This window comes from Betta splendens, chromosome 8 (assembly GCF_900634795.4).
Source record: "Betta splendens chromosome 8, fBetSpl5.4, whole genome shotgun sequence".
Taxonomy (NCBI): Eukaryota; Metazoa; Chordata; class Actinopteri; order Anabantiformes; family Osphronemidae; genus Betta; species Betta splendens.
In genome coordinates, this window is record NC_040888.2 from 13932927 (window position 1) to 13946627 (window position 13701).

General features: G+C 39.8%; 2 protein-coding genes across 4 annotated transcripts; both read right to left on the reverse strand.

Moving 5' to 3' along the window:
- Positions 1-2815: 2815 nt before the first annotated feature.
- LOC114860084 (myc-associated zinc finger protein-like) lies at positions 2816-9160 on the reverse strand. Of its 2 annotated transcripts, XR_005897964.2 has the most exons (8): positions 7961-9160; positions 6914-7064; positions 6018-6409; positions 5440-5696; positions 5130-5193; positions 4374-4545; positions 3683-4131; positions 2816-3569 (listed from the first exon to the last, which is right to left on the reverse strand). XR_005897964.2 is itself a non-coding variant. In XM_041071880.2 (7 exons), exons 1-7 carry the CDS (start codon positions 7991-7993, stop codon positions 3806-3808), a joined length of 1395 nt encoding a protein of 464 aa, XP_040927814.1. In that variant the 5' UTR covers positions 7994-9160; the 3' UTR covers positions 2816-3805. The 2 variants fall into 2 exon arrangements, 1 of the variants encoding a protein (XP_040927814.1); XM_041071880.2 differs by having other exon boundaries at positions 2816-4131.
- A 513-nt stretch (positions 9161-9673) lies between these two features.
- On the reverse strand, positions 9674-13197 carry cdipt (CDP-diacylglycerol--inositol 3-phosphatidyltransferase (phosphatidylinositol synthase)). 2 transcript variants are annotated; one of them, XM_029158377.3, is made up of 7 exons: positions 13011-13197; positions 12561-12695; positions 12070-12223; positions 11830-11911; positions 11643-11724; positions 11202-11347; positions 9674-10113 (listed from the first exon to the last, which is right to left on the reverse strand). In XM_029158377.3, the coding sequence occupies exons 1-6, from the start codon at positions 13051-13053 to the stop codon at positions 11205-11207; spliced, it is 639 nt and encodes a 212-aa protein (XP_029014210.1). In that variant the 5' UTR covers positions 13054-13197; the 3' UTR covers positions 9674-10113; positions 11202-11204. The 2 variants fall into 2 exon arrangements, with proteins under 2 accessions (XP_029014210.1, XP_029014209.1); XM_029158376.3 differs by having other exon boundaries at positions 9674-11347; positions 13011-13196.
- Between the last annotated feature and the right edge of the window lie 504 nt (positions 13198-13701).

Genomic DNA, 13701 nt, shown 5'->3' on the forward strand with positions numbered 1-13701 from the left:
TTACGCGCTTTACAGCAGAGCACAAAACACGCTCGTCGCGACTTTCTCTTTTCATAGCGACACGTCTGGTCTGTTCAAAATATTGAAAAATACGAAACAAACTATTGCATATATAGAAAAACTGTCGCCTAATAAAGATCTGTATACTTTTACTGTAAAATTAAGCATTTATTAGTATTTAAAACTACCATGTCATACTGTGAAACTTTAAATTAATAACTTAACTTTGGTGCATAGTTCCAGGCTCAGACCACTTTCCCCTTGTTCTACTAGAGATGTACTATTACCCCACAAAGATCTGTATATTTTTACTGTATAGTTTTGGATTTATTAGTATTCAAAACTACCATGTCATACTGTAATACAGTCAACTTTGATCATTAATAACTTGACTTTGGTGCATAGTTCCAGGCTGAGACCACATTTCCCCTGATCTACTAGAGATGTACTATCACCCCACAAAGATCTGTGTACTTTTACTGTATAGTTTTGGATTTATTAGTATTCAAAACTACCAGTTCATACTGTAACTGTATAGGTCGTATAGTCAACTTTAATGATCAATAACTTGACTTTGGTGCATAGTTCCAGGCCCAGACCACTTTCCCTTTGTTCTACTAGAGGTGTACTATTACCTCACAAAGATCTGTATATTTTTACTGTATAGTTTTGGATTTATTAGTATTCAAAACTACCAAGTCATACTGTAACTGTATGGGCCGTATAGTCAACTTTAATGATCAATAACTTGACTTTGGTGCATAGTTCCAGGCTCAGACCACTTTCCCCTTGTTCTACTAGAAGTGTACTATCACCACACAAAGATTCGTGTATTTTTACTGTATAGTTTAGGATTTATTAGTATTCAAAACTACCAGTTCATACTGTAACTGTATAGGCCGTATAGTCAACTTTAATGATCAATAACTTGACTTTGGTGCATAGTTCCAGGCCCAGACCACTTTCCCTTTGTTCTACTACAGGTGTACTATTACCCCACAAAGATCTGTATATTTTTACTGTATAGTTTAGGATTTATTAGTATTCAAAACTACCAGTTCATACTGTAACTGTATAGGCCGTATAGTCAACTTTAATGATCAATAACTTGACTTTGGTGCATAGTTCCAGGCCCAGACCACTTCCCCCTTGTTCTACTAGATGTGTACTATCACCCCACAAAAATTCATGTATTTTTACTGTATAGTTTAGGATTTAGCAGTACTTGAAAGTACTATGTCATACTGTAATACAGTCAACTTTGATAATCAATATCAAGATCTGTGTACTTTTACTGTATAGTTTAGGATTTTAGTAGTACCATGTTATGCTGAAATATGGCCCTTACAGTCAAGCATAAAACCAATAAGTACTGCACTACAAACAGTGTAGTGTGTAACTTTCTTTTTTATTGTTTTAAGTCTGTATTGTGAAGAGAGAATAATTGCATTAAATCTAATCCTGAATATTTGGTTATACACATTTTGTATTTACATTTTAGTGTTCAAAACTAGATATTACAATGTGTAAGAACAGAGACGGCAATAACTTTGATAAAACAAACTTCAGACATGGGAAATGGTTTAATGAGAACAAATAACGATTTCGGTATCCATCCATTTTCAACTGCTTTTTCTTGGGGCGGGTCGCGGGGGCAACAGTCTAAGCAAACTCCAAACTTCCCTCTCTCCGGACACTTCCTCCAGTTCAGCCCAGCCCAGGACCTGTTTGCCTTGGGAGACATTTAGCCCCCGACAACACAGTATGACATGGTAGTTTTAAATACTAATAAATGCTTAATTTTACAGTAAAAGTATACAGATCTTTATTAGGCGACAGTTTTTCTATATATGCAATATTTTGTTTCGTATTTTTCAATACTTTGAACAGACCAGACGTGTCGCTATGAAAAGAGAAAGTCGCGACGAGCGTGTTTTGTGCTCTGCTGTAAAGCGCGTAATACGGGCGCAAGACGTTTCTGAAGCGCGGCTGGCTGAACGACGGATGAACGAACGACGGCTCACTTGACCGCAGTCTAGCACTGGTAGCTTGTCAAGTAGGAGGAGCAGCAGAAGCCGGGGTGGGGGAGGGTCGACGCTTTTTCAGTCCGCTGTAAATAATGCTAACACGACCTAGCAGGGGACCACCACCACGGACAACGTGCATCAGTGCTGGCAGAGGTTGTAGCTCTGATCCTCCACAGGATCCGCATGATGAAAATGACGATCACAATAAATCACATAAATATGTTATAAGATCACATTATTATCCACAAGAAAAGCCAAGCCCCCAACAATATTTATCGTTATACTTAAAAGGACGACAATCGACGTACTGATGTTCTCATTCGTGTATGAAAGTTACTAAACTTAATACAGATATATTCAACATCGGACAAAGGACCTTTTATATCGTTTACATGCACACACTAGCCAAATCCACATCCAAATAAATAAAGTCATATTTATAACAATATATAATTAAAACTCTGACGACTATGTTTTTATAGAGTACAATACCATGGCGGCTTTGCAGTCTGTACAAATAAATAAATACAACTCTCTTCCTGGATTCATCCTCCACAGAAAGGCAAGTTCTAAACCTTTTGTCCTCAAAATTTACTAATGCGTGTTACTCCCAATGGTCAGGGGTTACAGGTACAACTGGAGATGTTGCCATACCATTAAACTACCAAGCAGTACTGAGTAAATGGCTACATGGTACCTGGTTACGTTCCACTCTTGTTTTGGATAAGTTGTACCACCAGCAATCACCCAAGACAACCATGAAGATGATTTTAACTTGAATCCACACATGCATTTTACTGCCTTTTAATACAGTAGTAACAAGGCGCTATGCACTATGCATCAAGTACAATCAATATGCACAGCCACAGAAAATGTGTCACCAAGGTAGCTACAAATTACATGGCAATTGTTAAGAATTACAAACCAGCATCCAGAGTAAGAACAAATCATATGAAGCAGAGAAGTTATGCACATTCAATGTTCATGGGGAGAATATACACAAACTATTGGTTTGCCTTTATCAGCTGTACAAAGGTGTGTCACTGTACATGATGGCCCATCTGAAACTGCTGTGCCCATGTCCTGTTAGGAGTCCATAGTCTATAGTATCTGACAAAGGCAAACTGGAGACCAATGGTTTGTAATAAATTAAGGGGACAACTGAGATAAGTCACGTTCTTAAGGTCTTAAGGTCATCATAAACAAACACTGATAACAGGGAATATAAATGTAATATGATGTAAAAACAGCAAAGGCTTTACAAAATCATGACAGGCTGTGCAAGTCAGTTATAAATCGAACAATGACGTGATGGTAAGTCTTCTGGCTTTTACCCTTTAGGTTTGTATCTGGAGTGTGCCACATGTACAATAAGCATGTTTTGTACTATTGGAGACATGTTAGTGGGTTTTATGCTACTGACAGAGCAGAAAACAAAAGTCTGCTGTCCTCATGTAGCCATGGTCAGCACTGAGGAATTCCACAGCAAGTCATCCTGGTCGTGGCCCACTGGTGGCAGTCTGTTATGAAATAATCCTAAAACTGAAAAACATCATCAACATCAATTGTTCAGTTAGTTTTCTGTCTAATTTACTGTAAACCATCAATACACATTATTTCTGTTTATACTACATGCAGATAAATAGCTCTCACACCTGTTTTGGCGCATATCTTTCCATGCCACTTCTCCAGGTATCCTTGTTTAACCTTCACCTTACACCCCCCGCCTCCATTCCCACCCATCCCACCCCCGCAAACCCCCTCGCCCTCCCAGCATGCTAGCTGTGGGGCTGGGGGGCGATACTGGAGCAGTCAGTTACCAGCAGTCCCACTGTGCTAGTACTGGACACAGTGACAGCCACGCTGGTGGTGCCCACGGGGCCTGCGCTTGTCGGGTCGGGGTTGCCGTCACCCTGATTGGCGTGGGTTCCCATGTGACCCTGAAGCTGTGTGGCCGTTTTACATTGCACCCCACACAGCTGGCAGAGCAACACCCCACCGGCCCCGGTGCCCCCAAATCCGCCCCGGGCCCCTCCGCTTTCCTTCCACTCCTGGCCATGGTGTTTCTGAGCATGAACACGCAGGTAGGTGAGGGTGGTAAAGCCTGAAAAACACAGATTAAAAATACTGTTGGTTTGTATACTAATTAGTATAAGTTTTTTATATTTCTTTAAACCTGTTAATAGTAATTCATAACCAATTAAGACGTATAAATATGCTGTTTGTCCACTGCAGTACAAGGTAAGCTAAAAAGCTAAGAGGACTGAAAGTTGAACAAAGAACAAATGCTGTGCAAATTTGAATTGTTTTGAATAGTTGTGTTTTTCCGTTTTTCCTCCATCTTACTGCGGTTGCAGAGGTGGCAGGCGTGGTGCTGCGACTGGTTGTGGACCCTCATGTGGTCGGTGATGTAAGCAGCAGACAGCAGCTTCCCACAGATGTGACACGGTACCTTCTCCTCATGACGGATCAGGTGGGCACGGAGGCGATCGCGTGTGGCAAACGCTGAGGTGCACGTCTGTGGAAAGCGGCAGGCCAAGCATGAATACAGTGCATACTCTAAGAGTAACAAAGAATGCAACAATAAAGTGAGTACATGCGTCAAATCTAACTATTTCAAGCAGTCCTTAAAGAATTAGGTGCTAATGAACTGTATCAGTTCATCCAAATTTAAAAATGCAAGTACTGGTGCTAAAATCCAATATGCAGTAACAGCAATAGGCCAATATCATGAAGTCTTGTTCACTGAAAACCCTGGATACTAAAAGAAACATGTCAGTCATGTTTTTATATGTAAATACCAGGAAACAAAATCTATGTATGTAGTTATATGTATGAGAAATGTAACTTTTAATTGCCCAGCAAAAACAATTAAACTGACCTTTACTTTGTGCCACTCTAATAGTTTTAAATGGGACTTTCATCTTTCCCTGATTTTCATACACAACCACACTCCGATTAAAAGGTAAATGGCTTTCTTCAAATTTGAGTGCTATTCAAAACGTGGTCTATCATAATGACAATCGCTATCATCTTACAATGTTTATGGCTCTGTATGTTTCACAAATCCATATTAGCTGAACAGACAGATGAAGTTGTTACCGTGCACTTGAACGGTCTCTCGGTGGAGTGCACCTGTCGGACGTGACTGTTGAGGTGGTCTGGCCTAAAACCAGAAAACACAAGCAACACAGTTTTTTACAAATCATAAAAGATCTTGTCTCTACTACTTATACTAAAATACTAGTTCAAATATGGCTATGTACTTGTATGTATTTACTCATTATGTGTTTACGTAATGTAACACAACCACGGTTGAGGGGTCTTGTAAACAAGATGAATGAATGTTCTGTTGCATGACACCAGATTAGAAGAGAACTTGCTACATGTCTTTGCGTATCTGGGTTGCTACCTGGAAAAGGCTTTCGCGCAGTGAGGACAGATGTAAGGTTTCTCCACGCCGCCTTGATGTGAGCGGACATGATAACTCATCCTGTCTTTCCTCTTGAAGCGCTGCTGGCAGATGGGGCAGGAGTAGGGCTTCTCGTCTGAGTGGGACAGTCGGTGGCGGTTAAGGTGGTAGACGTCTCTGAAGGCCTTTCCACAGGCTTCGCAGGCGTGGTTCTTCCTCACCTGGTTAGTGCTGGGATTAGGAATTGGATTTGGGCTCTATCAAGCAAAAGTAGACGCCTTTCAGTTAGGGATACCTTTGTGTGTTTCAGGTTGGTGAATGAGGCAAGGGCAAAGACCTGGAATCATCTTGTCCACTCTGAGCTTGTGTTTGCTGCTAAAGTAAAACCACCTCCTTTAAATGAAGTGTAGCTCTGGAGTTATATTGGTACACAGATGACAGAAGTGGAAAAATATCCAAACACAGTCAATACTAGTGGTGAAACAGGAAAACCCCTCAGAACGATGCCAGGGTCGGCTGCCACATCAAACTCCCTCCATACATTTTAAACACAATGACTCTCTTCTCCATGAACCCACCTGCTCCATGGATCCAACAACAACAACAGCTGCTTGGATGGGTTGAGGCGGTGCAGCCATGGTTACAGTTGCCGGGGGGATAGACACAGAGACCACTTGGCTCTCTTGGTTGGCGTGCTGACCAGGCTGGGGGAGGGTCTCCGGGACAGGGACAGGAGGAGGGAGAGGAGAAGGCTGTGGAGGTAGGGTGAGATGGAGGAGCGAAAGGGGAACTGTCTGCTTCTCCACTCGCGCTCCCTTCCCTCCGTCCTCCTTCTCGCGACTGGCTCGGTCCTTCATTTTGATGCCCGTGTGCACCGACTGGTGCCGCCGCAGGTTGTAGCTGTTCTTGAACTCTTTATTGCAGGTGGCACAGATGTGGGCCGGCCGGCTCGGTTTAATGAGTGGTTTGACTGCACAAGACAAAAATTCAACATTAATTTTGCAATGCTATTTAAAAGATATTTTCATACAAGTTACCACGGCCCTTTACCACTGCTTGTTAGATATGATGCTGTTTCTGTATGTGGAGGAATGTATCCATCAAAACACTTCTGCACCTTGTTTAGTTATTTTCAAACAAATAGAATTATTCTATATAATAAATGTGTTGACCAAAGTAAATAAATTCAAGATACATCGAAACAAAAAAAAAACCAAATCAGCACAATAACTAAATTAATTCTCCCAGAATGAAGGTACCTTGAGACTTATCAATGCAGGGTATACGTATGTGTGTATTTTCTATTCCCAAACAGATCAACAGAGTATTGGTTATTTTACATTTACACCAGTGTGCATCCTGGCTTAATGGTTTACCAACCCTGGTTTAATTAATTTAAAAAAATCAATGTACAATACAATCAAAACTAGGCATGTTTCATGGTAAACTACAACAGAAATCCTCCCTGTCTCACCAGGTAGAGGCTCCTCACTCAGGGCGGCCGTGTCAACAGTAGACGGCGGCGTCACAATGTGCTCTTCTGAAGGACTCTGTGCAGCTCCTGTCAAATCAGGCAGCAGTTCAGACTGAAGGGGCGTCTCAGGCTGGCTCTGAGTCGACGGCGTCTGCCACAGTTAAACAAAACATGTTGGTTTAATCCCCAAGAAGCAGACAGGTTCCCTACGTTGAGGCTACTTCTGTTTACTTTTAATGATTCAACTGAGGATTGAACTACAAAGTTTAAAAATAGGACAAAACTTGATCTGAGATATCAGTACTGGAAAAACACTGTAGTATGGGAGCATTTCGGCCTTGTTTCAGTTGCTCATTATACTCTGTCTAAACTATCAAACATCTGGCAAGATTTGACATATAGAAGCAGAATCTGGGTTATCAACCTCTGACTGATTAATAGAAAGTAACTAAAGAAATTGTTTTTTTTAATATTTCACTGCTTTTTGTCTGTGAAGTTATTTTTTACAGCCTTTAAATAAGTTACTTTATGCTGCACAGACATAGGCTTATTATTCCAATTCTAAATAACTGCTCCTCCTGATACCTTGTGTATCAGTAAACATCCTGCCATTAAAGTCCTATGCAGTAACCTTCAAGTGAGCTGCTTTGAGCACAATATAATGTACAGAAATATGGAGGATGGCGGTGCAACGTTAGCTGAGCATTAACACACAAATTTATATGATCAGTACCAGTGAAGACACTAGTAAAAAACAGCACAGAGCCCCCTCGTTTCAGTTTCTGTTGTTAGTGAATTTGCGCAAGAAGTGATCTAATCTAATACAGCCAAATATTTGATAAACATGTCTGCGTGTCCAGAGTCCTCATCCAAACCACAGCTGAGGAGCCAAGGTTCATCCTGACCCCTCGGTGACCTCCACCCTCCCGCTTTAACCCCATGCAAGAAATTAAAAAAAAAAGTCAAACACCCCGCTGTTTTCTCCTCATAGCACCCCCACCCCCTCCACAAAACCCCAAAGCTCCTCAAGCATCAATCAACACTTACCTGAAAGAGGAAATTGCTCCAGGAGGTATCCATCCTGCCGGACTAGACGCTAACCTGGCTGGGACTAAAGCAGGGGAGGGAGGAGGGCAACAGAGCCGAGGAAAGGAACGCTCCAGCTGCTGCTATGAAAACCAAACGTGAGGCCTGTACGGCTGCTCTGCTTCACCTGCCTGGCTCAATTAATGGAAATCTACAATGACACCGGACGATGTTTGGCGTAAATTATCTACGACTTAATAATTAGACCTCTGTGAGTTATGCACATCTGTTGGCAATATACAGACACTGTCAAGATGCTTTTGTAAATGCGACAAAATGGTTGGTATGATGCTTGCTTTAATGGTGCATTTTAATAGAATTTGCTTATGTCTACTGTAAAGACATTTTGCGAATTGCATGCAAAATAGATATAATTTTTATGCATATGATGGATGAGTAATCGAGTCGTGCTAATCATAGTCAGCAGCTGGCGAGAAGGCATTTAATTTTGCCGTAGCTCCGAAAAGGCCGCAGCGTCAGGTCCCGAGCCTCGGCGTTGAGTAGAGTACGTCCCCTAACTAGAGAGCTCCTGGTCGGCCGCGGTCCATGGCTCCGCCTCGGTGTCTCAATCGACAGGATGACATCTTTCTCTTTTTTTTCAAAGTCTCTCCATCGCTCTCCCACCCTCCCTTTCTGTCTTTCTTCCTTTTCTTTTTTTATCTCTTCTTCGCCCCCTCTGTCCCTCTCCGCTTTAAAGGGAAAGTATTTTGTGTATGCACCCTCCTCTCCTAGCGGACCCCGTCTCCTCCTCTCCTCTCGTCCCGTCCCTCTCGCCCCCGCCGCCGCCGCCAGTTGTCGGTAGGCCGACAAATAATGAAATCGCACATTTACCGAATCGCTCCCTCCGTCAGTTTCCCCGTACTTGACAGAAAAGAAAAAAAATCCTTTTAGCGCTTCTAAACATCCGTCACCTGGACCGGGTTTGCCGGACACACCGAACTCTTAGCTAAAATGGTGTCGCGTTTAGCTAAAACAAGGCTTTATCTCAGAATCTTAAAGGTAACGATGCGCGCAAGTGCAACAGCTGGATATTGGCCGACTACGCGTGACGTCCAAACCAAACTCGGTTCAGAAATTATACATTTCAGGTTCGCCTGTTTGTTGAATGCTTATGTGATTAATTACGTTGACCTACAAGGAAGAAGGTATTTGTGAGAAACATCCCAATATTCGTCCTAGATTAGTTTCATTAATAAAAAAATAAACACCAGTTATTTTCCCACCTAAGGGTGAGCAAGAAAATGTGATGAGGTACAGTAAATGCACCATAAAGGGCATATGAAGGGTCTTTAGCAAAAACTGTAAATAAATGAATACACAACACTGAATGTTTGATAATTTTCAAAGTTTATGGCTAAAGAATGCAAATATAATAAATCTTTCTGACTACTTTTTAAAAACACGACAATTTCATTTATTATTAAATAAAAGACATTTAATAGCAGCACAGCTCCTGGATTTAGGGGAACTAGGTAAAGAGGGCCTGAGTTGATGTGGGTTCGGGCTAAACAGGACTGGTGAACTGGGCTAAAATGTGGCCGGAGTGATGTTGAAATTACCTTGTGTATAAGACTGAGACAAAAATTCAGATGTTTAGTACAATATTATGTTGGCATTTTGGAATTATTTTAATACCTAGTAAAGTCTACAAAATGAGAAGCCAACAAACCTCCATTCAATTGTTCATTGTATTTATTTTGCAGATACTTTTAAAGTGAATTCAAACAATGTGAACACTTCATCCACTATTAATCTCTATCTTAACTAAAATACCAGTTTACATATAGTTTAAATATAACATTGTACTTTTTAAGATCACATTCTAGAACATGAGTTCCTTCCAAAACAAAGTAAATATTTATATTTCAACACATTCTGCAATAAAACATTTTACATTTCATCTAATATAGCAGCACACAGTTCATCGACTTAACTTTAATACTTGGTACTCCTCATGTGAATTACAACTTTCATAACTGTTTCTAAGTAGATAAAAAAACACTCCTACCACCTTTAAAGAATATCAAGAAATTTTAAATAAGTATCATCTGATCGACATCAAGATATCAACAGGGACATCAGCCTGTGAACATTGGCAACAGCAGGACGAGGGGCTGTGAAGAGGTCACAAAAGTAGAATGTATCAACATACTTCCTGTCAATTGCTTAGTAAAGAAGCATCTGCATTGCTTCATTTATATTGGTCTAAGCCATCGTTTCAGGGATGTAATTTGAATTTATTTGTCATATACAAACAGGAAAATATGAATAAGGAAAGATTAGGTTTTTGAAAATGTTTTACAGATCAAACCTTTTTCAAATGGGCCATTTGATTGCAGAGCATCTGATCCAGATAACAGACATTAATGAATAATATTTAAGACTACAAACAATAGTTCAATACACCAGGCTTCACTGAGTCAATCTTTTTTGTAAAAAAAAAAAAAAAAAAAACTAGAGCTCAAACATACTGTGATTGTATTGTATTTTTTACTATAGGACAGTTATAGTAAACAACTTTATGATACTAAAGCCAACAGATCGTGAAATTGTGTGCCACAAACTGGATAGTGTAGGGTCTCTTTTGTACTTCCATAAAGACTATGGAAACAATAAGATTTGCGCTTACCCAATAAATATTTTCATAATTTCTTTTGATTTATTAGTTGGTTGTTCCATCTATCTTAACTTTTTATGACCTGAAAATAGTTACATTTTAGGTGAGAAAGTAGACTAATTTTTTCCTCTTCAGCTCGAGGAACATCTGGCAAACATACTGAAGAAGTCTTCAATTTGTTAAGAGGCACAAAAGCAGCAACCATCTCCATAAATTTATCCAGCTTTAAGCAATATGGGTAAAATCTAATTTTACTGGCATACATTCATTTATATTCAGATATAGTTTTTGTAGTAAAGCAACATCTTTGCAAGTTAAGCTCTATCACAATTTGAACCATGTTATAGTGTCACTGTTTGTGAAATGAGTCAGAGAAAATAAACTAAAGGAAATGGTCATTTTTCTACTTCTTCGATTCGGAATAGGAAAGCTTGGTAGTTTTGGTCATTCTTTTCTTTACTTTGTGATGTTCAGTCTTCAACTCAATGGTCCACAAACTCCCTTTACACAAATCCCTTTACAAAAAAATAAACATAACCATGGTGGATTCATCAATCAGGTCTCAGCTGACCGAGTCCCCCTGACCTGTCACTGTCGCTTCATGGCCTTCTCTCGTTCACTGGCATCCAGGGCAGCCATGTTCTGCGAGGCAGAGATAAGGTGTAGGACACTGATGCCGGACTTCAGCAGGCAGATTGTTCCACAGAGGCCCTGCAGCCAGTAGATCCAGGCTGGAGAAGAGCACAGACACAACTATGATTACTAACCACAAAATACTAAAGGGGGCATTTAAAAAAAAACATGCTTCTCTGTTTATAGTAATGATATTTAAGTCAAAAAAAAACTAATACAGCTTAGTGTTTATTCTGTTTTTAGAATGATATAAAAAGGGAAGGTTTAATGAAACCTCTTGCTCTTAAAACCTTTTTGCTGGAGTCTAGTGGCAATTTAATGTCAGTGGATGTTAATTGAAGCCTTGGTGTAGTAATCAATAAAAACCAGGGGGAGGAAAGGGAAAGTTCTTACCAGCAGGTTCCTGGATGTGATGAAGGACATAGAGCAGGCAAAAGAACAGCTCATTCCCAGCACACATCACAAACAACACCGGCTGCAAGAAAAAAAAACTAATCTGCATCATTTTCATGAATTTTAGATCAACACAAGTGTCAGTATACAAACACTATGTGTGACACGAAAAGACAGTGCTCCTGACCTTTGATGTGTAGTAGATTCGAAGGATTGGGTTGCCGGACAGGTCGATGGCTTTGTGACTGGCTGAGCCCTTAACTGTAGAGCTGAGGAAAACAAAGATAGAAATCTCAATCTACAGTAACCAAATCTTATTCTCATCCCTGTCACGACAAATGATAGTTTTTCATTTTTATTTTACCATCAGGCTAAATTATTTCTATTTAAGCTGACTGCACCCTGGTAAAGACTAGAGCTGCCATACCTGTGCAGGTGTAGCCAGTGGCTGGCGATGTCCAGACACATACTAAGCTGGAACAGAAAGGTGTATGAGGGGTAGAGGAGACACAGATTCACCAGCAGACACATGGTAGCGCAGCGGTCTGTCAGCATGTCCAGCATGGCTCCAAACTTGGTGGCTAATAGAAAACATCACCAAATGGAAAAACAGGACGAGCATGATGACCTGATCTGTGTGTTTGTCATAAATGCATCCCTGTCTCAGCAGGGATGAAAGCTTTCTTTATAAATGTTGATCTGTGACAAGTAAGGGGATATTTAACATGTCCTTCTTGAATCCTTGGCAAAAACTTCTATATAGCAATACAGCAAAGCGAATATTTAAAAAAAACAGACATTATAGAAGACAAGTTTAGAATATATCAAATCCATCAAGAGTGCTGCATGAATGAAAAATAACTTATGTGAACTGGACATATCATCACAAGTGGGATTTACAGCCTTTCGGATACACACATTGATTCAGAGCCCGTGCAGCGTGGCCGTCAAAAGCATCGAGCAGAGCACTGAGCAGGTAGCAGAAGACCGCCGGCCATGGGCAGCAGGGCATCAGGTAAAAAGACAGGAAGGCCAACACAATGCGGGCATAACCTGCAGGAACAGAGAGTCATTCAAAGTGTTAATTATTAGAGCAAGACTAGCTGGTTACTGTATTTCTCATCAATAACAATAAATTTAATGTCCAATAACAGTTATTATTATTTGAGTAAATAAAAATGTATATATATATATTTGTTTTTCTTTGATTTTTTTTGTTGAGGGTTTATGCATTTCACTGACTATTAAAGATTAGACAGAAAAAAAGTCTAGCTGGTTGGAGTTTGGTTTGGATAGGAGCATCCACTATGCATTGCTAAAGCAAAGCTAGCTAACTGCTACATGTTGGCAGAGCCGGTAAAAACTCACCGATCAAATTAGGAACGAAGAGGAAAATGTTTTCCTGCGTCATCTTTGAATTCTGAGTCAGATTTGTGACCGAATCACGACGTCTCTCTACACGTAGGTAACAATTCTTATTAGGAAAGGAAACAATCAACGACAACTGGCTTTGGTTGGACGATTACTTCCTTCTTGCACGAGTTTCCGCAAGTGTGTACGTGTTGGGGGGGGGCTAACTTCCTGTGAATTTATTTTCAGATTAAAAGATGAACACGCATAAACCATAGAAAACATTCAGGCTGCAGATAAACGCACACGTACATTATTTATCATACATGAATATAATATGTATAATATTTTATGAAGTAAAAATATGTTTTGTCTACTTTTGCAATACATGCTTAAAGCCTGTTACTGCTGAATGTTGTGTTTATATAATTAAAAATGTAAAAAAAAATAATGTTAAGAATATGCTATCAGAGTGTCTAAAGTGTATTAATAAATAAATCCCTAGTTGTTAGATTGTAACAAATGTATGAAATTAGAAGTTTTCTTCTTAACATTGATAAAAAAAAGTTAGATTCATTTATATTTATTCAATCGCTTCCTTCAGAAAACAAGGACACATTTATATGGACTTGTTTAGTATTAAATCTAAATAAAATTTTGGTAATTAAATTAATTAAAAATAATCATAAAAACGGAAGCAGCAATTTAT